The sequence below is a fragment of the Haemaphysalis longicornis genome, unplaced genomic scaffold (assembly GCF_048455015.1).
Source record: "Haemaphysalis longicornis isolate Haplotype H1 unplaced genomic scaffold, Haemaphysalis longicornis Haplotype H1 scaffold_5, whole genome shotgun sequence".
Taxonomy (NCBI): domain Eukaryota; kingdom Metazoa; phylum Arthropoda; class Arachnida; order Ixodida; family Ixodidae; genus Haemaphysalis; species Haemaphysalis longicornis.
This window is the reverse complement of record NW_027526385.1, coordinates 190,864,530-190,891,000: the sequence shown is the minus strand read 5'-3', so window position 1 is coordinate 190,891,000 and position 26,471 is coordinate 190,864,530. Positions and strand designations below refer to the sequence as shown.

The 26,471-nt window shown below is 44.2% G+C and overlaps 1 protein-coding gene across 17 annotated transcripts in view; it reads right to left on the bottom strand.

The window, feature by feature from the left end:
* The window catches only part of LOC144139566 (uncharacterized), a 126,405-nt gene that overhangs the window by 83,426 nt on the left and 16,508 nt on the right, over nucleotides 1-26,471 (bottom strand). For 15 of the 17 annotated variants that reach the window (XM_077671876.1, XM_077671875.1, XM_077671869.1 and 12 more), the window contains exons 4-6: nucleotides 14,807-14,833; nucleotides 9,904-9,933; nucleotides 5,968-5,991 (exon numbers count right to left, since the gene is read on the bottom strand). In XM_077671876.1, coding sequence (XP_077528002.1) covers nucleotides 5,968-5,991; nucleotides 9,904-9,933; nucleotides 14,807-14,833 — 81 coding nt within the window. The remainder of the gene's footprint in view (nucleotides 1-5,967; nucleotides 5,992-9,903; nucleotides 9,934-14,806; nucleotides 14,834-26,471) is intronic. The other 2 variants (XM_077671881.1, XM_077671867.1) reach the window with 2 other exon arrangements.

The window sequence follows — 26,471 nt, the reverse complement described above, 5'->3', positions numbered from 1 at the left end:
CGGAGGAGCATAGTATATACGCATAAAAATGCGGCTTGCTTGGCGAGCTTCAGTTTTTCAGCCACCTATAACAGCCGAGATACAGCCGCTTTTTACGGGATGCGTGATATTTTAAAAACGGCTGTAAGACAAGTGGTCAGAGTTAGCAGACCGATGTAGTTTGGTCGAATCGCTATTTCAAGCGGAAACACTTGCACCGTACAATAAAATAAAAATAAAGCACCCGAAACTTTTTTTGTTCACACTTATTGCCCGCCCAGTAATTGCAAATAATGGCAATTACTTTAAGAACCGGCATGTGTACCAGGAGCTTCTGGAGAATTTGATGACCGGCCACGTGGGCGTTAGACGGCGGTTTTATACGGGTTTTGTGTCAGTGGGATCTGACAGAATGCTCGACGGTAGTCGGAGTGCCTATTAAGCGTTTATTTTATATTTGAGTCTTGCCATTACGTAAGTTACTGCTAACATTTCGCGCGAATGTTTTCAGTTATTTCGCTTTGGGACTCCTCCTGTAGTAATGTTTGGAGGGCTGCAATACCAACTCAATTATTTATTTTTATGCCGAATGATAAGCACACTGCCGAAAAGTGAAAATAATGCACGCGCAGTTCTTCCAAGAGGTGTCATCTTTGTTAGGTGAAGCGCATATGTTCTAATAATAACGCGACAGCGTTGTTAGGTTGATTTTTTTATTTTGCAGTGCATTGTAAGGTTCTGCTATAGGGCGTGCTCACCAAATGGCCGCCAAAATACGTCATCATGGCCATGCGGAAGAGATGATTGGCACAGGAAGATGCGAAAGCTCGCCTCAATCTGGAATGCCCGCCCCACCAGCTAATACGCAGAAAGAAAAACAATGATAGTACGGCTGAGACAAAAGAAATGTACGTGAATTCAGGAGGCGCTGCGCCTGCACAATGAAAATATTTCTTCGCTCAGCCTCTGGTGGAATGCCCATTAGACCATCGCCAGCCATGCCCACAACTGACGTCATTACGCCGAAATGGTTCTCCCATCTCACCTAATCCCGGCGCCAACATTGTCCCATAACAAAAACAGGACCAGAAGGTTCACAGGCATTTGCTCAAAAACCAAGGAATGTCTAGATTATGAGCGAAAACGAACGAAAATGTCACCTAATAAAAAATAAAATCCAGGAAATAGCGCATAATTACACTAATCCTAATTTGCCTTCAGCATTTTACGCGGCTCCCTCACTGATGCAAGGTCTGTGGGGCAACTGATTGATGACATACGGCGACGAAGGTGAAAAAAACACCCAAAAATAATACACAGTGTCTTCCAAGAGAACACAAAAACAAGAATGCACGACGTGGCTCTACTGCGGAGCATCAGAACCGTTCTCATAATCGTCAAAATTAAAAAGAGCAGTAACAAATTAGGCCAAATTGTAAAACGCATAACGATGAGAAACGCAAGAGTGAAAAAGAAACGATAAAACAAATGAAGGCACTTAGTATGGGTGGGATATCGTACATCCTGCCGTACTACAAACTTACCCTCACCAGAGAAAACCAGATTAACCCAGTTAAACTTCAAAGATTGTGGATTAGTCACCGACGTAGATGATCGAGGAGATGATCCGATGAGACGACGACTAGCTGGCTCGTTATCCGACGCCACATAGCCGACGGCGGTCTACTCCAAGTAAACTCAAAATGTGCACTACGTACACTTTGTTTACACCACGTATTTACAACGCACGGCTCCCGATCGCAAAAAAGAGCCCGGCGTCGATTGGGGCTCACCGCACTCTCCGGTCTCTTTCTGTTCTGTCTCCCCCAAAACATCAAACTTCTCGGTTTTACCACTAAAACCCCGCCCACAAACGGCAGGTCACACCTTGAGGGTGAGGATGGCTCACTGATTACCTGCAACACGGATCACAGGCGGGCAGTTGGTAGATATGTCTGAGATTAAAAACCACATCTAGGTTTGCTTAAGCCACATTAGGCCACTGATTGGCCACCGTGACAAACAAAGCAAGGTGGGTAATAAATGGCCACGTGACCCACCTCTCTCGCTCTCATATATAAACCAAAGGTATTCCGCAAAACACAAATATAACAGAAATGAAAACCAATCAACTGAAATAACAGCTTACGAAGGGAATCGGCTCTCGAGCAGCAGTCTTAAAGTAGTGTCATACCGTGCGCACCGACAACTGTGCCCCACGCCGCCAGAATTCTTTTCCTTTGTAAATACGTGGAGCGCCTAACAAAGCCTCATCACCTACCCATTCACGTAGCCCAGCCGCCGATTCGGCAGTTTCAGATGCGTGACGAATGGAAATTTCATCCAGTAAGTTTGAGCAGTGCGACTGTCATAGAATGTAGGTCTTGTGTCCTCTTCCTACCTTTAACCCGTTAGCTGACCTTCAGATTCTGTCCGGTTCAGGGACTCTCTTGGCGGTAATCGCGGCCGTTAAAATGTCAACGACCTCCCTCTGCCAGCGTCTCAAACGAAAGCAAGGAAATTCCACTTCCAAGGCTTACACTCCTTCAGCTGTTATGGAGTGACCGACGCGTTTGTAAACGTCCTCTCTGGGCCCGGTCGTGCGGGGGAGCACAAAGCGCGGCGAATAACAAAGAAGCCTCCGTCGTTTCTCCTTACGCCCCTCACGCACAATTCAGCTCGGGCGGCGAGAAAACAAAAACATTCTATGCCCACCAAACGAACCCTAGTTGCTGGGGGGGGGGGGGGGGAGGCGGCATTATTAATGAGTGAGGTGCGCGAACTTAACAAATACGCTCGTCAGGATATAAGGCAGATCAGAGCCTCCCAAGTGGCATGGCAGCCTAAAAGACGTTTACATCGGGTCTTTATAACACATTTATCAACATTAAGGAAGCAACGCTCCAAGCGCAAAGGAAGCAAAGGTGAAAAAAAACTCGAGGCGGACTGTCGAATGTAACACATTCCACCCTCCCCCTGAACGCCAAGATGGACATGTCAGCGATAAAACGAGTTATAATAAGAAATTAACCATCCAAAATCATTACATGCAAACCTAAACAAGGACATGCAAGAAGCCAAGATCAAGTTTTTTTTAGATAAAATCCCGGAACAATCCAAAGAGAGTGTCACCTGCCTCTAACGGACCCGGGAACCAAACATCGCACTGGACTACCCTGGCAATCTTCGTGACTGCATGACTCTCCCCGACACACAGGAACAAAAGAAGCGGAAATTGGACCTACCCTTTTTGCAATGCAACAAGTAAAATTATAAAATACAAACACAAATATTATTATAGACTCATTACAGCATTCTAAATATCGTTACAGACAGATTACCTAAACATTCCCGAAACAACTGTTCATCTCCAATGAAAGTTGTTCAAATTGCATGGACACACCTACGCGATGCTCTTGAAGAACTGAGATTGCTTACCAAGAAACAGGCGAACTCCAATACCAAGCTTCTGGCAACCCCGTCTGCCACCCTCCCTAGCCCCACAAATTACCAAGAACGTTTCATCTTCCTATACCTACTGGCACAATCCTTCGCGTGCCACAAAGAGGTCCAAGGCGGAAGAATCGAGAATCGCAAAATCTACGCTGGATACAATCCAATAAATATACTCACAAATCCATTTTGGTGAAGATGCTAGGCAGAAAACATCCGATATCAGAGATAAAACTATGTAAATGCAGATAACATGCACCACCTTCCACGAAACCCAGTCATTTCTAAGGGCATATTCAGGCGAGAACAACCCAGACATTTCGCATTCCGTTTCTGTGCAGAAATAGAAGGCAGCCTGGACCAGATCGCCACGTCAATATCAGCCATAGTTTGCAGGGAACAAGCTCCGCATAAAGATTTCGGGATCACCGCTGCAAACACCCCAGCTGTTTCTTACTGAACAAAAGTATCTTTCCATCTCTGTCTAATAAAAATCCTGAATGTTCATGGTTGCAACCACATGAAGGAATAAGCATCTTTAACCAGTGGCAGGGTGGTCTTATGACTGAAATTGACCCATATCAAGCAGCCGCAACGTTTCACAACAGTATGTTAAGCCACACTAGCATAGGTGGTGTCTGTCTCTCCTATGCCCCCTGGATTTAACACCATTGAGGCTAGTCTTGCACTCATGGTTGACCTCAGTGCTTTTAAACCAGAAATGGTAAGCGCAACAACTCCACCCCAAAACGGCCCTTCGTCGTCGATCTAACACCATCACGCCGTTAATCCTAAGACCTGAACGTGAATGGAACTTTTTAATTCATGAAGAAGCAGATATCTTAAACTTTATTGAAGGTGAGAAAAAAAATTTAACCATAAAATCTTTTTCTAACATATTTATCACCAGCATCAGCAGCATCAGCGCCCACTGCAGGGCAAACGTCTCTCCAAATATCAGGGTCCTGTGGAGACTGTGACCAATTTATCCCTGGAACCTTCTTAATCTCATCTGCCCATCTAACTTTGTCCGGCCCCTGCACGCTTGCCTTCTCTTATCTAACCCACTTACCTACGTATTACCTACATTCCGATTACCTACCTACCTACCTACTTTTTAACTACCTACCTATTACCTACGTACCTACCTATGTATTGCTTACCTACCAATAACCCAGGTACGTATTACCTATCCACCTACCTATTACCTACCAACCTTACTTTTACGTACCTACCTACAGATTAACTACATACTGATTACCTACCATTTACCTGCCTACCTACTTTTTACCTACCTACCTAACTATAACTTACCTACCGACCTATCATCTATTTACTTACCTATTACCTCCCTACCTCCCAACCTACATGCCTACCTTCCTGTTACCTACCCAGCTACCTTCCTACCTTTTTTCTACCTTTTACCTTCCTACCTACCTATATATTTCCCACCTACCCTTCCCTCCCTTCCAATCTACCTATTACCTACCTACCTATAAACGTAGCTATCAATGACCTACCTACAAATTACATTCCTACCTACGTACTTATTACCTACCTACCTTGCAAGTAGCTACCTACCGGCCTACCCATCACCACCTACATACACATTACCTACCTCCCTACCTATTACCTACCCACCTACTTATTACCTACCTTCCCACCTATTTTCTAATTTTTACCAATTTACGTACCTATTACCCACCTACCCTACCTACCTACCCACCTACCCTACCTACCTACCTACCCACCTACCCTACCTACCTACCTACCTACCTACCTACCTACCTACCTACCTACCTACCTACATACCTACCTACCTACCTACCTACATACATGCATACATACATACCTACCCACCTACCCACATATCTACCTTCCTATCATCATCATCACAGCCTATCTACGCACACTGCAGGTTGAAAGCCTCTCCCATTATTCTCCAAATATCATGGTCCTGTGCGAAATTCGCCTGTTTATCGCCGCAAACGTTTTGATCTCTTGTGCCCATTTACTTTCTGCCGCTCCGTGCCACGCTTATTTCTTTAGTGATTCACACTGTTATCCTTAATGAGCAACGGTTATCTTGCCTTCGTATTACATGCCCTGCTTACGTCCATTTGTTTATAGTTCTACTAATACTAACACGCGTTGGTTCACGGACCCACTACGGTCTCTTCTTGTCCCTAATGTTACACCTATCATCTTCCGTTCCATTGCCCGCTACATTGTCTTCAAATTACGTTAAACCCTCTTAGTGAGTCTCCAAGTTTCTGCCCCTTAGGTAAGTACCCGTAAAGGGCTTTTTTGTGAAAAATTGGGAATGCAAATTGTAACGTAATATAAAAGCAGGTTAAATTTTTGTGACCGTTTTGTAAATGTTTGAAATCAATTTATGCGCATCTTTTAACGCAGTCCTTCGAGTTCTAATTCCGGTTTTTGTATTTTATTGTTCGTGCGTTCAAAATATTTGTAAGAGGAAATGAATGCACGAGTATTACGCGTTTATATGGTTGAGGCGGAGTATGTACAAACCTCTTGGAGAATTCTCTGATGCTGCTGTAAGAGACCAAAATTGAAAATCTGAGAAACCGTCCGGTACAAAACACAATCGAAATAATAAAAAGTCTTCTAGGGAAACGAGGTACGAAATGTTTCAATTTGAGTGCAACCGATGCAGTAGTTGTTGTTAAGGCACCGTTGCATTGCCCCTTTTTATTTGATATCTGGTGCTGGACACCAATCAGGCAATGCGAGACACCGGGAGTACTGACTTAGTGTTTTCTTGTTATAAATATTAAAATACCAACGCTGATCTCTATAAGTCTCGGCTTTACAAGTTTCGCATGAATAAGTATAATTATTACTTTCATAAAAACATTTTTATAACCTTTCGGCAGCGACCATGTTCTTTTATTCGGTTGTATCCTTGCAAGTGGTAGTGAATACATAAATGTGAACCAACCATGCACTTTTAATCTTCTACTGAGTTCTACATTCGTTGCTTTGACCAGCCTTATAAAAAATTATTACAATCTTCGCCACAAACTTCTCATGACCATGGCGATCGTGGGGTACGTTGCTATTGGTAGGAATGTAAACAGTTTTTTTCGAAAAAATTCAAGTATACCCAGGAGATCCCTCACAAAAAAACATTGGCGACGACAATCGGCAACTATCGGTAGAAAGTCCCGCTCTTGTTTAGCTTGGCTGGCAGGTACAACGAAAGCGTATACAAGCTGTAGTAGCCGTTAAATGATACCGTGCCGCACTGTATCAGTTGCTATATTCTTTTAACACGGAAGTAAACACGCAGAAACGTTCGCTGGGTTGCATGAGAAGCCATACCGGCTAAACGAGAAGTCAAATTTGTACGTACATTTTTAGAAAAAAACAAAGCACCATATTCAAACCGATCCATATTGACAAGTGAAATCCGAAACTTCAGAACAAAACAACAAGCAAAGCAATATTATTTCAAACTACCAGTACTTTTAACCGTAAACGAAACGCAGGCAAATTTTGAAAGCATACCCGCTTATCCAAAAACAGGCATTCTCGATTTTTCCGAAAAAACAGCAAAAGCTGTTATATAAACTCTATATTTCACTCAGCCTTCCAAAAAGACCGCAAAAACTACTTCTAATGAAGAAAATTGTTTAAAATGGTATTGTCGTTATCACTGTTGACAGAATGTAACCATTTGCTCAATGATCACTGTAAAAATCTCGTCTTCTCGTTAATCCCAAGCCGTTCTCAGACGATATGCTGAATGTTGTAGCAGGTATGTATGGCTGGTTTATGGTGAATGTATTTTTAATAAAACCTTTCTGATTACTAAAACCACCGATATCAACAATACCTCAATCAGGAGACTTCCAAACCCCGTAAAATTTAGCTTTATTTATGCTTGTTGATCCATCAGGTAAAACACTTGAATACCTCCTTTTTTATTGACGTTATTCATTGTGGGTCCAAGAGCGTATCACATAAGATGCACGTATTTAGACGTGGAAGGTCTACTACCAATCAGCCAGCAGAAACTGTACATCAAATTACCTTTCCATAAGCTTCTCAAGAACAAATCTGTTACTCGTCGGTTTTTCAAAAGTGCCTATTTTTGTATGCTATCAAAACTGATCTCAAAAAAGTATAATTGCAGCCTCAAGTGTAACTAGTTGGTATGACAACTTCGTATATGGTCGTTCTGATTCTAACACTGTAACACCGGCTATAAGACTGCAAGCTTACCGAGTCCACTGTCCCCCAAGAATTGTGTTGTTTGCCCACACTTGCAGCAAAACGGTTTATGTATAATTCCGGAGCCTCATTTAGCTGAAGCCACTGAAGCCCTTTGACTCCTCTTCGCTGCCCTGTACGCCTCTCCCAAAGTTTGTACCTATCGCAATTAGTGATGCCAGTACCTTAAATTTCACACTCTGTTAATAATGATGTTAGTGCATTGATAATATACTCTATTTATAGGTCGTTATTAGACACAACTCTTTCGCAGGGAGGAAAGGCGGAATATGAATAAGCATCGGATATGAACTAGCGAAAGAAACCGAAAGTCGCTTTAGCAGGACCTGCAGCCTCTGCTTTTGGCCGCCACAAATTCTACCTCGTCAAGTAGCTGTGAATCTCACCTGAATAAACAGCACAGTTCCCAGTCCAAAATCACAGCAGGAATGCCACAAAACGTAACACAATTCCTGTCGTACGACAAAAATCAATGCTGTGACATCAGAAGTGCTTTTGTTATGACAGAGTCATCTGTCTTTGCACGAGTTGCACTGCACCCAGCTTTGCTGGTCATCCTTTTTCACGGAGTGACAGGGCACTAAGTTTTTATTAAATGTAGTATTTAAAGAATGCAAACATTGTATGCAAGATCAAACAAAACGATGCGACTTGATTTTATAGAGTGAGCGCGTGTTTGTACGCTATTTTTCAGTCTCTCCCGCCCTCTTCCATTCAAACAGTTTATGGCTTTCAGGTATATCGAAAAAATATTTAGCATAGCCGAGACAGTCGTGGACGTATATTTGCGGGAGTCAGTAAACTTCTTGTTTTTTGGTTGGGTCCTGGCTAGTCGAAGAGGAATCCTAATGTGCCGTTTAATTTACAAGCACAACCACGACAGCGTAGAAGCATTTGTAGGGCGGTATGATAAATTGATTTCTGATTTACTTACGACTATGTGAAACCTCGCAGTAAGGCGATCGCCCCGTTGGGCGGGCGCCATCTTCGAGGATCCTTCAGTTTTTTGATAGTGGCGAAGTAGTATTTTGAAGACCGACTATTGTTAGATGCGCAATGGGGTAAAAAGCGCCTTTACCATTTAATTGTGCTAGCACCTGCTCGAAATGATGCCGGGTTCTAGGTTAGGGGTACTACAATACAGTGTTAAAGTAGTGAAAATGAATGGCACATTGAATGAGCAGCCGTGAACTCTAGGTAGACATAGCCGAAAGTTTCATTGTTGCGTTTGTACGGAAGTACTGTTTATTATGTTAGGAAAGGAAGGTGAGAAAAAAGGGCTAGAACATGCGCCGGACTCAGTTATCAAGTCGATGTGTTCTCCACTGATTTCTAGGATTCTTATTCTAGCATCAATTGCATCGTAGTTTTCGGTGGGGTTAGCATTGCCGCTATTATCACTTTGAAGAGGCTGACGCTTTTTTTACCTCAAAACATATGTCTGTAGGACCTATATCTTGTGTACAACAGAGACCTTGGCCCTAACGCTGCCTGAACAGAAGCTTTGGTTATGCGTGTAGCCTTTAAGGCCGTGAATCTTAATTGGGTCGTATAAATACGGTAAGGTAATTCAGCAGTATAAAGTTACGGAAAAACCATAGGGAACAAAATAGCTGATTCCATTTAGTGCTGCAGTTCAATAATAATAATAATGGAAGAAGAGTAAGTAGATATAAACACTTGTCCAGAGTGCGGACTATGCCCACGCATTTTGAGTAGGCCTCCCTCGCTTTATCGATTACGCAACCTGAAAAACTATGTTCTTCACCGCTGTACCTGAATGCAATTCCGGTTATTATGTTAGCGGAAGCAGGATTTCAGTGCCCACGACAATTGAAGACACCGTAACGTATTCAGGATATCTCCGGAATCACAGTGTGCTGGTAATCCTGTATTTTCTTATCTTCTAGGGGGAGCTGATTTTAACGCTATAATGGTATTGAACTTGGTCACTTAAAGCATACCCAAATAATTGATATATTCTTAAACCTAGCTGTTCTTTAAAGCTTTCGCTGCACCAGCTACCATATATGAAGAGGCTGGTTTTCTTCAAAATGCATTGAAAATCCGGGCTGTATATATTTACGTTTAGTTTCCAGGCGGATAGTGTTGGAAGATCAAAATCCATATTTTTTCGGTCCAAACGGTCAAACCGTAATATTGGTACTGAGAGCGGACTTGCCAATGTACGCAGCAGTTTCCGGTACCTACCTTTGGTCGTAGTAGATGCGGTATCTGGGCCTGAAAAGCAAGGTCGTGTAATGAGCACGATTTCGCTGCCCGTTTTCTAAACAAGTAACTATGAAACCGACTGTGCTAATTTCTGATAATTTAGGTAACCGTAATAAAAATATAGCTCAAGTTTGTTATATTGGTATTTATTCAGTCAGTTCAAAACTGAGCAATAACAGTAAACTATGCGTATAGTCTAATTTTTACCCACTTTGTACTGTTGTATAGAATTACGATCACAACACTACATAGTTTAGAAAAAAATATTACACTTTACCAATAGTGTTAGATTCTTTTGACAAATTTAACACGTTGATTCACACACCTGGTACAGTGCGAAAGTTGGCACATGACTGTTAAATATTGAAAACCATCCGAAGGGTATGTCGTTGAAGAACATTGCGCCGACGGTTACTTTACGGTCATTAGATGCCAAATGTGTCGGAGAGTTCGCTCGACCATCACCGATTGCACGATAAGAATTCAGGTTTGATCTTTTTAGATGCAACGCATCTCATTCACCAGCCTTGTCCCTGCATCCGGCGTTGTCGTCGTCAGCGTCCGCCCCTCCCCCATTTTCCTCGCCGCACCAGCAGCGCTCTCCGCCGCTCACCCCCTCTCCTCTCCCATAGCGAACACTCTCTCGCGAGGGGAATTGGATTGGATTCGATTGGATTGGCTTGGGTTGGCTTAGATTGGATTGTATTAGATTGGATTGGATTGGATTTGGATTGGATATGGATTAAAGTGGATTGTGTTGGATTGTGTTGCATCATAGCCGCGGCAGATGCACTGGCGCCGGCGGGTCCCCTCACCGTTATGCGCGGTATAAAACGCGGTGCCTGCGCCGCTCCGCTCCATCGTTCCAGCGCCATTCCTCCGCTGTCCAACGCTGCAACGTGAACCCCCTATGGGTCGCATCTGCACAGGGGCTCCCGCGAGGGAAGGTAAGGTGGGAGTTTTTTTCAGAATATTCCTTCTTGTAGGCCATTTTTGACTGACAACATTTGTCTCTTACAGCAATTTGGGAATTGGTGCTGTGACGACAACCTAATTTGCGAAAAGAAACTCGCAAAAACAAAATAACATACGGAACACAGTGAAATATTTCCAGGTGAGAAAAAAGAAGCGTGCCTCTTTGTCACAATGCATTGAGACTTACATGTGTGTTTGAAAATGTATTGGCGGTGATGCAAAGCGGCGTTTCTGGGCGATGTCTACACATTCTCCACAGCTGGAAAATCATCTTTAGAGACGATGCAGACAGTCTAATGTGCTTGTATTTTTGACAGAAATTGCTAAAAAAGTATTTGAGACGGGAAACGGCTAGTTTCAGAGAAGTCAAGGCTCTTAGTCCGAAATATTTGCAGAATGTCTGATGTTCAGACGCTTCTGGCGCTGTGTGCCAGTTCCTGTAAAACTACACGCTTAGGCTCATTCAAGGTTCACATGAGTGTATATTTCATAAAGGTTTTCCGGTGTTCTTGTTTCACCCCAGAAAATAATCTTCATAGTAAGCACCCAGCACGACCTCAGACAGCAAACCATAACTCCGCTTTACTGCAATGACGGTTCCTGCGTTGCACTGTTGAAGTGCGGCGGAAGTGCAGTTTGATATACCGCGTGTTTTGTTGCTTTCTAAGGAAGTGGCCGCCCAAGTAAAATTATACGCACATGAATGTTTTTTTCCTTCCCCATTGCCGCAGACAAAGTCTGTTGCGTATCTTTCGAGATCTTTCACTTGGGTGTTTGAAATTTAAAGCGCATGGATAACTTGTTTGGGGCATAATATTTTTGCGAAGAACCTACTAACTTGCTGCACGCCTCGATACATTTAGCAAATCCATGTGTGCAGGAGGCTTAAAAAGAAGGTTCTCCAAGGTTTGGTGCCGTTTTAAGACTGATGTTTTTGGCAGCGTCAACAGGAAAGTAAAGCGAAATATACAAAGCAACGGGGTGGGTTGCTGCAGGAATCATATCACAAAGCAACCAGCCATTTGGTGTGGGTTGCGAAACAGCGTGGTGTGGCGTTTAAGAAGGCCTACGCAAGGAAGAATAAAAGGACCGAAAAGGCAGTATATGCCAACCTGGACATTCAAAAACTTTGAACCTCTGCTGCAGAATTCACGACTGAATTTCCGACAGGTGACCACAAAACTTTGATCAAGAAGTTAAAAGAAAGGTATGCCTGTGAGGACCGGGCAGAGAAAAATACAAGTTTAAAACTAGCTTCTAATTTGTGAATACGCGAAAAAAGTTTGGATCACTTCAGAGCTTCTAAGCGACAGGTGCACGAAGCTATGCAGATTAGAAGCAAGAACGTGGTTCTTGGCGCATCTCCGCGCGGAGTAAAACGACCCATTAGCGAAGAAGCGAAATTGTTAAGAATATTTCATGAGCACGACACCATTTCGTTTTATCTGACTATATATTCTTGTGGGCAGATAGTACACCGCGGTTTCCGAAACGCAACTTCTGTGGCTAAATCTGAGACAACCGCTGGAGCGGGTGCCTTTTAAAGTCCGGAATCTTTTCGTTAGCTCCTTTTCGGCCGCCGAACTGCGTTTTTGGCAGGCGGAAGTTGCACCCACACAGCTTGCGTGGGCCCGACGAACCAAAACCTCACTCTCATGCTTCATGCCACAGCCTTCAGGAAAACCTAAGAACAATTGATGCAACAAGTGGCTGGCATATCAGCGATGAAGACAGCATGTGCAAACTCTGTGCGGGGTCTGACGGCAAAGAGGGCCTTCTGTGCATTTTGGAAAGCCCACAACATATGGACACCATTTGAGGAATTTCTTGTTGAAAAGTGGTTGGCTAGTAATTGCTGAAGACTAGAGAAGAAACTGTAGGTTGTGCCGAATGTCTGGAAAAGTGTTTAGAAGATGTAGTATATCTCAATATGCACCACTTCATTAGAAAACAGAAAGCAAAGTACCTGGGAGAGCCAAAAAACAGCCTATAATACGAGTACATGATTCTTCTTTTAAACTTCGCCGGGAAATATAGGTTCTGGCTCAAGATGCTCCACGTACGTACCACTGGGTAATTATACAAGCGCCATACACCCTTACATGACATACCACCGTTCAAAACACACTGCAAACCTCTGTGTAAAATCGTTTCGCCTTGTTTCGAACTGTGTTGACCACACGACAGCGGCCGTGGCTACATTTCAAGGTCAGGCGTTAACCGTTCTTTAAGTGCGAATTCTGTGCTGCCCAAAAAATTCAGAATTTTCCCGCGGGGGTGTCAACACACTACCAGAAAAAAACAAATTTGTCAATTCCTGCTGCCATAAAAAGTGAGAATTTAGCATCTGAGTGGAAAGTTTTTGCAATGTGCGATTTAAGGAGCTCTTGCGACGGAGTTGGCGGCACCGTTAAGTGATTGGCTGCCGGGCGAGTCTTCATAAACCTTACCAGGAAAAAATATTTATACAACATCAGCTTTTTACATCGGTGGATAAGGACATCGAGGTGTATGCCTGCTCTGGGTGCCCTCAACATCTGTATCACGTTCATGAACGCAGCGTTGCGGAACTCATTCAGGAGAACCAACAACTTATCATCTGCCGAAGACGACCTTCCGAAATACAGTACCAGGCAGTAGCAATCCTTTCAAGCATCCAGCCTCGTGAAAACTTGAAACGCCCGCCACCTGCCGTGCTGCAACATATATTTGCTGTCACGCAGGAAGCGTAGTTGCAATGAAGCATACTGACCCGCCACAGTATAAGGCCATGTGGGAGCTAAATATCAACATTATTTTCTGGTTTAAAACTAAAGCTCCCAGGATTAAACTTCATTGGATAAATACTCTTTGTACGCATTTTAAACTAAACCTCAGCCAGATTTTTACTTGGAACGCCACGCAGAGCGATAAGTGTCCGAATATGAGTATATTTCAAAAATTTCAAAGGTAATGTCCTTCTTCTTGAAGCTAGAAGCGCTCACACAACAGGGACGAAAGTAGAAAACAGAGATGACACGGCGCTATCTCGCAACTGTTTGTTTATTGAAAAGAAACACAATTATGTACTTTCAACATCTCACGTAGTGCGTTCAGCTCGCCCAAGATAAAACAATGAAGGTCACATTTCGCAGGTATAAATACAGGTCTACACGCGGAAATGGAATGTTAAAGAATTAAGATTGTCTAAGAATAACATATCAACAAATCGCTATGATCGCAACGAGTTGCACGGAAAAACATATTATTGGTCTGTTATAAAAAGTGACGGAAAACTAACGCACCTATCTGCAGACCTTTTAATTTGAAATGCTTCTATCAGCACTCGAGTGGTTTCATCTCGATGCTGTTGCAAAACTGTGGTATCAATGAATAGGGGCGAACACCCTTGCGTAGTGCATTGTTCCCATAGCTGGGAGCCCTGCTTTGATTTTACTCCGTTTTTATGTTCCCGCAGACGTATGTTTAAACATCGTCCAGTTTGTCCTACAAAAGTGAGGCCACGCGTCATCGGTATCAGATACACAACACACGTTGCACAACGCACAAAGGGGCGGGGGGGGGGGGTACGTTTCCCTTGGCACGCGTGTTTTCTTGACGGCGTGTCACTGGAATAAAACATCCAGTCTATTTTGCCGTATAACTTGGTCAGTTTGTTTGGTGCCGAAAAGACCACGTGCACGTTCACCGGTTAGCAACATTTGTGAAACCTAGCGACATTTTGTGGATACACAGAATGACGACAGGTTTTTAACACTTATTTTCTTTTTCTCGTTTCTCCCAATCTCGTTCCTCCCAATCTGAATAGGTCGCAGTTACAGTTTTTTTAAAGTTCTAATTTCATAACGTTCTCTAAACAAAAAGAAAAAAGGAAACAGTAATAACATAAAAGGCAGACGTGACTTACTTGACTGCTCTGCACCGGCTAACGACACTGCAAATGAACAAAAGGTGTAGGAAATATTAACTGATTAGAAATGGGCTATGGATGCTCACAAAAATTAAACACGGGTTTGGATTTAATTTTGGACAATAACGTCCCCAAACGTTGTTGGCAAGCACTTTAGCAGCTTTTTATAGATGGTAGCATACAGACCTTGCAGTCAGAGTTTATGAAATTCGCAGCATGTAAACCAGCAAGCCGTGACAAAATACTGGTTGTCGCGCCACAAATTTACTCCACATCTTCACACCCTTTTCGAATGCTTCTATTAGCTAATCCTCCAAAAGCAGCGTTGCACCCTCGAGCCTGCATTACCTCTTTAAAATAGTACTGTTGAGATATTGCTGCAATCTGTGGTCAAACATATGTACCTAAACACTTCCCTTTCTCAAACTCTTCTACCGGGCGATTTTTATCAGTTTGACTATGAGGTAAACAGTATCTTTTTCCAGATGGTTTATCTGAGTTTTGTTCATTAAATGTTGTATAGGTACTTCTATCACTGAATAGGTAACGTTTGAATATTGTGGCCTTGTTACCCCCTGTGACAACTTCTGACGGAACGTCTTTATTGCAAAGTTTGTCATTGTGATTTCCATAATATTATAACGTTTACAGCATTTTTCTATAACCAAAACGCTTATTTGTATCTTCCACAATTTCTATAACGTTTGGTCTGTTATTCTGCTAAAATGACTGTCTGAGGAGACTGTAGTATATTGGCTGTAGCTAGCCTGTGAAATGGCGATTTTTCTCTACATGTTAGGTAGTAATACGTTGTGTAGAATTTTTTGTTGTTAGCGTTCGTGGTAGAAGTTCTGTTAATTTGCGTAGAGTACAAAAGGTGACGGGCTATGAAAGTTCAATACATTTGTTACGCATTGCTAAGAAGTAACCACGTTACTCGAGGTAGCAGACCGTCGAAGAAGGCGTTATTTAAAAGTCTCTCGCTGTGGGGGCTGCATTATCACCTTACCAAGAGCGCAATTATTTTGGAACGCTATCATTGCAATATCGGCTATCCGCAGAACAGCGTGTTGATGTATTAAAGCACATATGACGATAAAAAAGAGAAGTGCGGGACCGGAAACAAAAAGGCCCCTCAGGTAAATATTCACGTGCATGATCATATGCAGAGACCTAATTTAAAACAAATTGCTTAGGTGTCAGTATCCTGACACAGCATATAAAAAAATATTGATTTAGCAGAAAACATTTAGAGCATAATAGTGTGTTCAATACTCTGTCCACAACACCTATAAGCCGCGTTGCATCCTGGACCGCAGAAATTGCGGGTTTCCTGGTCTTCACATGGTGAGTTGGGCTGCTAAAGTTCCCATTTCCCCAGGAAATAAAAAAGAGAGGTTATGGTGGTTGGTCTTCCTTTGGACCAGATGATGGGTGTCATTCACAAGCAAACGAGGAATGAAGTAGATTATATAAAGGGGGGCACGTGTATATTATCAACGTTTTATAACAGTTGTCCGTAGTCGACGCGAAAGAAGAGCCGTCTGTGTGATGAATGCTGGGGGAAGAAGAAGTATTGCAGTCAGTCGTTTTTGACGATATTGACAAAAGACTAGTGACCCGGGAAGGACGGCAGGTAGTCCCAATTGCGAAAGTGTCTCCTGCGATCGCATAAGCAGTCCGAAGTGTGCGAACGTGGGCATTGACGCGTGCCGCATTGCTTTCATTGACGGTAGGTGACAGCTTTCTGTGAGAGCGGTGATGCTGTCAGGCCAGTTAGAAATATTTTCACTCAGGGATTTTGTATATTGTTACAAAATTTTTGTTTCTGGTGGTCATTAGCTGTGACGTTCACAAGGAGACTCTTAAAATACTATGTAATCTTACATTGCCTTAGTATTGAACGCTCACCGCGACGTACACGCTAAACAAAAACGAGCATTCGGTATATCTGTTTGCATAAAAACGGATGGGCTAGAGTATTTTGACAGAAACTGCGGCCCTGCCAATTTGAAGACCATAGTGCCTCAGAGAGGGACAGTAGACACATTTTTATAAATGGACTCGTAGCAACTACCGCGTGCTAGGAACCATCTTATGGCATGAAGAAAAACCTTCCGCCGAAACAAGAAACAACGCGGCTAAAATGAATAAACGTTGCTGAGACACCCGAGGGATGAACATTAAAAACAACAAAGTTAGCCGCTGGAATAAGCACGGCGAACTTTAAAGTACTAACTTTACGCTTACGGCGGAGTATGCAATTTATTTATAGCAGAGTGTGAGGAATGAAAGTTTGAGTTGCTACCTTAGGCTCGGCGCAAAAATGATTGTCGTTTTTCTCCAATAGTTAGCAGAAGCTTCACACATGCTATGAGTGGAAATAAATCTTTTTAAGATTTTTTGGTGTAACAAGATTGCACGGTTAACTGTCAATGAAAATGGTATCGTATGGAGATAACCAGTGAAAGAGGAAATTCAGAAGACTTTAAACTCCTAGTGCTTTGCGCTTAAAGCACCATCACCTCTAAGAAGCTTGTCACAAAACATAGCCCAACACACGAGTTCGCGGGGACCGAAACTGGTTAAAACATATGCAGCAATATATTGAGGGCCGGCTGGAACTTACCGGGTATTTATGAGTGTGAAATACCATTTAGAACACAGAAATAAATCTTTCATATGGAATACCAGAGGTAAAGTAGGGTTGGGAACTAAGTTCTCTCACTGACACCACGTTCTCTACCGGTTCATTAGTGGAGACTCTAAAGACCATGCGCCACTTCTTTTTGATATGTGCATCAAAAGCATTTTCGAAAATCAGGATACAAAAATGAAACAAAAACTGTTACCCGTCCGTCTAAACGACAGCGAAGAGGGATCGCGAAACATTCCGATATCAAGTCCAAACCTAAACAAGCCAATCACGAAGCGCGGGGAGCCACATCACGCCACCTTACGACGCATATGGTATTTTTTATAGAGACGTGTTACTGCACTGCAATTGTGCTCTCGAGGACTACAATACGCCCATTTCACGCTTCTCTGTCGCTCAACAACCATTAGCGATATACAAGGGTGGGTGCATTTTTTGTTTCATTTTGCACGTCGATGCACCCCTATACAAACCCGAACTGTTTCAACTTTGCTAGAATGCAGCAATTTCATGAACGTCAGCTTCATAACGCGAAGGACCCAGGTTAGTTTCCAACCGCGCGAAGGGACATAATGTTTCTTTCCTTCAACCGAGATCACCATTGTGGTCAAAAGACCTGCACTTGATACACGATGTGTAAAGAAGCGCCATCATTTGGAAAGTCCACGGAGGGTTTCTAGAAATTATTGAGCCAAAAACGAAGAAGTTTTTTACCGGACGAAACGAATAAGTTTACCGGACGAAAACGAATAAATTTTTTACCAGATGAAAACCCTCCCATTGCCCTCGTTCACAAATGTTGGATTGACTCGTGCGCTCACACGTGGAACATTAAATAAAAAAACCAAGCACCCTGGCAATCTTTGCACGTTGGCACGCGAGCAATGCAAAACCTGCATCACGCACCGGAGCTGTAATACAAAAAACAGAATGCACACCGTCGAATGTGGGAGCACGGACATATGCTGTCCTCCCCACTTATCCACTTTATATCAGATTCCAGTGGCTTAAAATTGCCGGAAGGGTCAGTGTACTGAACATATTTGGGGAGACGCGTGATAATTTCACTGATGTTTCTACCGAGCTGATCCCTGGGAAAATGCCCGCCTTGTATACCGTATTGCCGCGCCAGAAACCAACACACCGGCTCCAGTTGACGATGTGCCTCTGAAGAGGCAGAACCTTTTAAGTACGCTTACGCTTTCATGAATACTCCTCGTGTCCTGGTCAAATAAAGAGAAATTCTGAGCATGCCCAGGGACACAGACTTCACATAACTAAAACTAAAACCAGCTGGTATTTTTATTCCTAACACTGTTAGCAGAGAATGTTTCAATCAAAATAGCGGGCCATCTCTACTTACGTGAAACCCACAGGGCCCACAGAGATGAAACCGTAGATGAAACGCTGATGACCAACAGAGCTGGAACCCTTTGGGGGGCACAGGGCTACAGCTTTACTGTAAAAGTCTCGTGTCTTTGAAGCATGAAGCGTTCCACCACGAGGGGCTTGAAAAGCAGTGTCCCGGTGTATTTTTTATTACGAGTTATGTTCCAGGGCGAGGCATTGGAAAATGAGTGTCCCTGTATTTTAGTACCGCGACCATATGCGACGACGATGACATGAGACGACGACTAGGTGAGACACCGACAGCCCGAAGCCCCTAAGGGGATTTCACCTAATTTACAAGGCACGAACAAGTAGTGGAGCCCTCTGACGTGCCAACGGCTGACTTTAGTTTGAGAGTCGAGCGCTTGATTGATTGCAGGGTTTCACGCGCCGACGCAGCGCAGGCGATGAGGCGCATCGTAGTGGAGGGCTCCGATTTTTTTTTGTCCACCTGGGGATCTTTAATGTGCGCCGAAATCTCGAACACACGGGCATTTTTGCTTTTTGCTTCGATCATAAAGGTGGCCCCCAGGGCCGAGAATCGACCCCGCGACCTCGTGGTAACCAGCGCAACGCCTTAGCCATTGAGCTACCGCCTCGTGTAGTCGACCCGATTGCTCACCACAAGTCTTGTACTGCAGTCTGTGTATGCCACGTGCGCATCATCCGCGATCATTATGGCTGCATTCATACATTTAATAATTATAACAAAAGTTTGTTCGAGACATGGTGTGCCGTCAGAGAATTATTTGTTGCATTGCTAGGGTTTGTTCTAGTCAGTCGACATATTAGAGCATAACTAAGGCTAGGTCTGTATTGCTTACTATGGAGCGACCTTTAATGCCACATGTCGGCGGCGGTACGACTACATTCTTCACTACCGACTTCAAATTAGTGATTCAAAATTCAGCAGTACAGAACCAACCTCCCAATCAGTTATTCATATTGACAAAGCTACACCAATTCTAGATTACGCAGAGACGGTATGGTGCTTGTTTTTTGTGGGCAATCGTACAGCTCTAACCACAATCTCCTATACAGCGTGTCTATCGTGAAGAGTAATATTTTAGAAACCTTGCTCGGTTTAATAAGAATTCAGTGCAACTGACGCAGGACGATAGTGTCACTGCAGGCGAGCTAGTTAGAACTGCTTACACCTGCTGGTAAACTGGGTGTCACTTCTGCGCAATTCATGCCCAGCTTAAGCGCACTACCTACTTTAAAGTTTGGTTCATCTGCATCAAAATGTGTTGTCAGATTGACGTCAGCCATTTATAACTCAACGCTACCCCTGATATCTTTCTGTTATTGTTACTTGGACTGAGAGGAACAAAGCTCGTAGGAAGACGCCAAATAATTCCCTCATAAGCGGCCTCGTGTCTTAGACATTGGCTGTATACGTTACTTTATAGTGGCTTAGCCCCCTTACCGTTCATAACTGGAGGGTGCGTGTGAACTTCCTGTAACCATGACAATGCCATTCCAGATTTATTTTGGCATTCTCTTACAGCAACAGCAACGTTTGGAAGTAGGTAATATTTGTGTACATTTCTGTCATTTCAGTCCTCGTCAAAACGTAAATATGTTTTTCACCTGTGTACGTTTTATTTCTCAAAATATGTTAGCCAATTCCGCGAAGGCGCTCAAAGGTACAATCGCTGCCTCGAGTCAGATATTCTTTAACCAATGCCTTTCTACTGGCATCCTTCTGTCTGATTACGAACTAAACAAAGTATCTCCGACATTCGCTCCTTCCCTCTATTGCTCCTTTCCTCTAACTAGCGTCCCATCCCACTAGCTTCCATAGCGGGTACACAACTGAAGCATGTTATATACCCTCACATCTCTGGAACCTTGAAATTAACCGCCTCGCCTACCATAAAGAGCATGTATTCCACCCCGCGCTTTCATGAGAAACCAAGCTCTTCAAATTCACTAGTGACCATCATCCCAACTTAGACACGTCCTTCCAAGGTGATGTAATCTTTTTAGATTTTTAGAAGCTTTACCGCGTTCCTCACCAAACACTACTATTCAAACTTTCGTGCTTTCCTGGCGATCCGCTAAATGTTTCCTGAATTGAATCGTTTCTAAGCAACCGCAGTCAATTGTCTGTTATTTCTAGCCATCCTTGATACCCTGCTGAAGGGATATCTGGCATTACAAAGGGTTCAGTTCTCCTGCTGCTACTCTTTTTAATCTATATCAACAAGATTCGATCTGGCATTTCTTCAAATCTCCCATTTCACCCACGACTGCGTATTTGTCACCGAATAAGTGATAACTAAGACCAAATTCTGCTACAAACTGATTCAAAATTGGTAGAAAATTGATGCTCTTTTTGGCGTATGACACTCATCTTACACAAATGTAAATTAAAGCACGTAACGCGTCAACGCTCCTATCTAATTTACACATACAGCATAATGTTAACCTGTGTTTCAATAGTACAATCGAAGCAGTACCTGCGAATTTGGTTAACCAAAAATCCACCCTAAATATGCCCCACAAATCTACCATACACACTAAAAATTGTGGAGTAAGCAGCTCAAGAGATTGGTTGCATTAGAAGAAACCTTTCATTATCGGCAGCCACTATCCTTAAAAGGGCGTACGGCAGCTTCATTTGAAATAAATTAGACTTGGCATCTACTGTTTTGAACCCTCATCAGTCTTACCTAACGAATGCCATAGAATCAGTCAAAATTGCAACAGCGCGCTTCATCACTTCTAAATATCATTGGCATCTCACCGTCACCGAAATAAAAGCGTCCTTCTCTGTCCCCTTCCTGGCCACTAGACGTAAAATTGGACGGATATGGCTCTTCCAAAAACTTTATTATCACATCCATCACCTCCGCACTTCCCTCATGCTCACACCCTTCTGTTCCTCGCGCTGTCTTCTCCATTTCGCAAGCATCCAACGATTGAATAGTTCATATAAAGCATTTATACGGCATTCCTTCCACGTGCAACCGCGGAGTGGAACACCGTGCCACACGTTTTGGTCTGTGACCGCAATCCGGCTAAATTAAAATAATTGTCGTCAACCCCCCTCAGCATTCAATTTAAAACCTTCCCGTTGACTTACCACCTGCTTCCATTTCTGTTTTATTATTCATTGTGTTTTTGTATAAATGTTTAATGAACTGTAAATGTATGGAACTATATTTTGCCTTGTGCCACTGTGTAGTACGACGATTGTAGGCCCCTTATGCAATACTCCAATTTGGCCCTTAGGAGTAATATAAATGATGATGATGGTACCAAGACAGTTTCGCACATACTCTCAAGTAATGTATTGTGGAGAGAGAGAGAGAGAGAGAGAAAACGTTTATTGTGAGAGCATTTACGGTGTTCTTGTAGGAGGGCTCCCTCTTCACAGGAATCCATGAGCTGTCTTAGCAGCGGCTGCCCTCTCGATGAGCAGGAGCTGGTCTGAGTGAGAGGCAGGGGCTGGACAGCAGTGTCTCCCACTGCTCTGGGGGATTTGAAATGCGGGGAAGGGGTGGTGGGTGCATGTTTTTTCGACACTCTAGGAAGATATGTCGTAGTGTACCAGGTTCTCGGCAGTATTTGCATTCTGCTGGATACTGGGTGGGGGATATCCGGTGAAGCCTAATTGGATGCGGGAAGGTGTTGGTTTGTAGGAGTCTAAGTGTTGTTTCTTGAGATTTCGTGAGGTTTGGGTGAGGTGGCGGGAAAGTCCGTCGATTAAGCTCGCAATGTTGTGTTATTTCGTGGTACTTTAGATGAGGTACAGGTTTCTCCACATCTTCCGAGGTCTGGTCGGCAAGTTCTCGGGCCTTTTGGTGGACAAATTCGTTGCCCTCCATCGAAGCAGGTGCAGGCGTCCATACAATCCTTACTTTTCTGTCAGGAAATTTAGTTGAGAGCAGGCGGTGCGTTGCTGGTGCCACCCAACCCGACCGGAAGCTCTTGCACGCTTCCTGGGAGTCTGTTACGACCACCGTGGCTTCCGTCTGCGTGAGGGCCAATGCCACCGCTAGCTCCTCCGGTTCTTTGGTTGATGCGGTTAGTACGGTGGCACTGACAAGAAGCTCTGTCTTTGTGGTGACTACCACTGTCTTTGCTCTTCTACCATGGATTGTGGCTGCATCCGTGTAGGCCGTCTCCTGGAGGGTGCCGTATTTTTTGTTTAAGGCTTTCGCTCTAGCTTCTCGTCGACCGCTGTGGTGAACCGGGTGCATGTTCTTTGGCAGTGGGTTGGAAAAGATATGCCGCCACCGATCAGGAAGCTGCTTGTTCGGCTTCACGTCTGGGGAGCTCCATTTGATTCTGTTCAACAGTTTTTGGCCGGTTTGTGTCATTGCAAGCCGCGCTTTCTGGCTGGAGAGGTGGCCCTCTATGAACTCGTCCACCGTGTTGTGCAGGCCGATGCGTAGGACCTTATCGGTTGACGCGCTCATGGGGATCCCAAGGGCTTGCTTCGTGGCTTTACGGATGAGGTTGTTAAGTTTTTCCGTATCTGTCTTGGTTAGAGTCATGTAGGGCACTGCGTATGTTAGCCTCGATAGAACGAAGGCCTGGACAAGACGGATGGTATCATCTTCTTTCATGCCTCGGTGTGTATTTGTGACTCTGCGAATCATGTGCACAACTTGTTCGGTCGTTCTGGTCAGGCGATGGAGCATTATGTTTCATTTTCTATCCGCTTGTAGAAAAAGCCCAAGCACCCTGATTGAGCTGCAGGGCGTAATTTTGTGTCCCTGTAAATTTATTTCGATGTTGTCCTTGTCATTTTTAGTGCGGCGACGCCTGACCACCAAGAGTTCTGATTTCTGTGGGGAACACTCGAGTCCACTTTCCTCTGCGTACTGCTGTACAGCATCGGCAGCTTGCTGCAGGCAGTCTTGAAGTCTCCCGAGTGAGTCAGTGCCAGTCCAAATTGTTATATCATCTGCGTAGAGCGCATGTCTTAAATGTGGAATACTGTCTAGCCATGCCGGTAGACCCAGGAGCGCGATGTTAAATAGGAGCGGGGAGAGGACCGAGCCTTGGGGTGTACCTTTACTTCCGAGGGTGATGGGATCTGAGGTGATATCGCCGATTTTGAGTGTGGCTGTGCGATGTGAAAGAAAGTCTACAATGTAGTTGTATGTTCTCTCCCCGCATCCTGTGTTGTTAAGGTTTCGTAGAATTGCCTCGTGTGACACGTTATTAAAAGCCCCTTTGAGGTCGAGCGCTAGTACTGCTCGCGGGGAGTGTCGAGTGGCGGGTGCGAGGATTTCTTCTTTTAGCTGAATCAGCCCGTCCTGGGTTGCGAGATGCTTTCGAAATCCAAACATGGTGTCTGGCATTTGCTGGGTTTCATCCAGGTATTGCTGCACACAGTTGAGCACAACCCTTTCCATCACCTTTTCCATGCACGATGTGAGGGATATTGGCCGCAAATTATCAATATGCGGGGATTTGCCTGGCTTGGGAATAAATCTTATCTCTGCTGTTTTCCACTGCTTTGGGATGTTGCCTTTAGTCCAAAAGTCGTTAAAATACTCCAACAAGGTCTCGAGAGCCTCGTCGTCAAGGTTGGCTAATAGTTTGTAAGAGATGTGATCGGGTCCTGGAGCGCTGTTGCGTTTGTTTTCGGAAATTACAGCCCGGAGTTCGTACAGTTGGAACGGTTTGTCGAGACCTTCATTCGGCTTTCCTGTGTAAGGTAGAGGGTGGTAGCTCTTTTTCGTCTGGAGGTACTTTGTTTCGAGATCCTTGAGGAGCTTGTTCGAGTCTCCTTGATATGAATTGATTGTGCAGATCATATGACGATTGGTTCCCTCTTGCTGGTTAGAGGGTCAATCAGGTGACGGAGGAGAAACCAAGCCTTTCTGGTGGATAAGGTTCCCTGCAGACCGTCACAAAGTTGAAGCCAGTTTTCCTTGCATAACGACACGGCGTATTCAGCCGCTTGTTTGTTGATTTGGCCAATCTTTTTGCGGAGTTTTTTGTTGTGCCTCTGTCTTTTCCATCTCCTTGTAAGGCTTCGCCTGGCTTCCCACAGGTGGAGAAGTCTGGTATCCACGTGGGGTGTTAAATATGTAGTAGCAATCGCTTGGGTGTGGGTTTTGCAATCCTTCAGTATTTCAGCGGCCCAGTCATCTTAGGACGACCCCGGGTTCTTTTCTCTACTTGCTCGAGTCTTCTCAAACTTGTCCTAATCGGTGATTCGGGCAAAACCTATATGGGCTTTATAGGTGACGTCTTTGACGGTAAGTTTAATGATTTCGTGATCAGATACAAGACTGACTTGCGTGTTTGTCCAGGCAATGTCGATAGAGCCTGCCAACAGCGACAGGTCAGAGCAAGTATCGCGTGACGTGCTAGTACCAATCCTGGTGGCCACGTGAGGCTCATTAAGTAAAGTGAGTCGGTTCTGATCAATGATGGTAACTATTTCCTTTCCCTTCATGGAGTTGAATCTGTATCCCCACATCTGATGAGGAGCATTGAAGTCTCCCAGGATAAGAGCTGGCTGGTCTTTGGCTAGGTTGAGAGTCTCTTGAATGGTGTCCTGTATCCCGGGTTTCTTGTTAGACGGTCGGCAATACGCGTTGAGCACGAACAGGTTTCCTTTCTGTTTGGTGGAGGACGAGTGAACTTCTATGAGTGTGTGTTCACATCCTTTCTGGCTTGTAAGGTGCTGCGTTGCCACGACGTCCTTTCTGACAAGCAATGCTGTTGCCTTGCCTGTTAGATCGGTGTACGTAACATACCCAGGCAAGTGCGTCCTGCTGTTAATCTCTTGGAGTGCTATAATATCTGGTTGGGGACCGAGTGTTGCGATGAATTGCTGTAGTTCTCCTACTTTTTCTTTGATTCCACGGCAGTTCCATTGAATGATTGTCGTGGTGTTTCCCGATCTATTGCTTGGGGCCATCTTGAGTGCTAGTGGTGCTCTTCATGTCTATGTGTGGTCTTGAGTACGGAGTTGAGCGCCTGATCGAGTGGTTCATATAACGTTGGCTTATGTCGGCCTCAAGTCGATCTAGTCTTGTAGCGTGGTTCTGTGTTTCTTGTTTGAGTACCTGCACGTCTTGTTTCAGTACTTGCACGTCTTGCTTGAGTGTTTGCATGTCTTGTTTAATTTCCCTGATTTCCTGGAGGACCGAGTTGTGAAGGACGTTCATGCGATCTGTAAGAACTTTTGACATGTTTAGAATGGCTTCTTGAATCTCCTTGGCGAGACTATTTGGTTGAGGGCTAAGCGTAATGCTAGCGTCGGTGGTAGGTGATGTTTCAATTGCTGCTATCACTTGCTGTGACAGAGTAGTAGTTGTCTCTGTTACCGATTGCTGAGGGTTCGGCGTCTTGCGCTTGTTAGAAGGATTGTGTTGTCGGGACTGCTCAATGGCCTCCAAGCGGGCTTGCAGTGACGCTATCAGTTTGGTCTGTTGTGCTAGTTCGGCCTGTAATTGGCTGCATTCTGCACATGGTGTTTCCATATCCTGTGTTAAAGCGGGAAACTGGTTTTGGTTTTTGAGAGCAGCAGGAGACACTTTGCGTGCCCAGCTCACCTGTTTAACACTGGAATCGGGATGCGTGGTCCGAGACGCAGACCTAGACTGCGAAGCTGGTCTTGTGCTGGAACTGCGGCCTCTC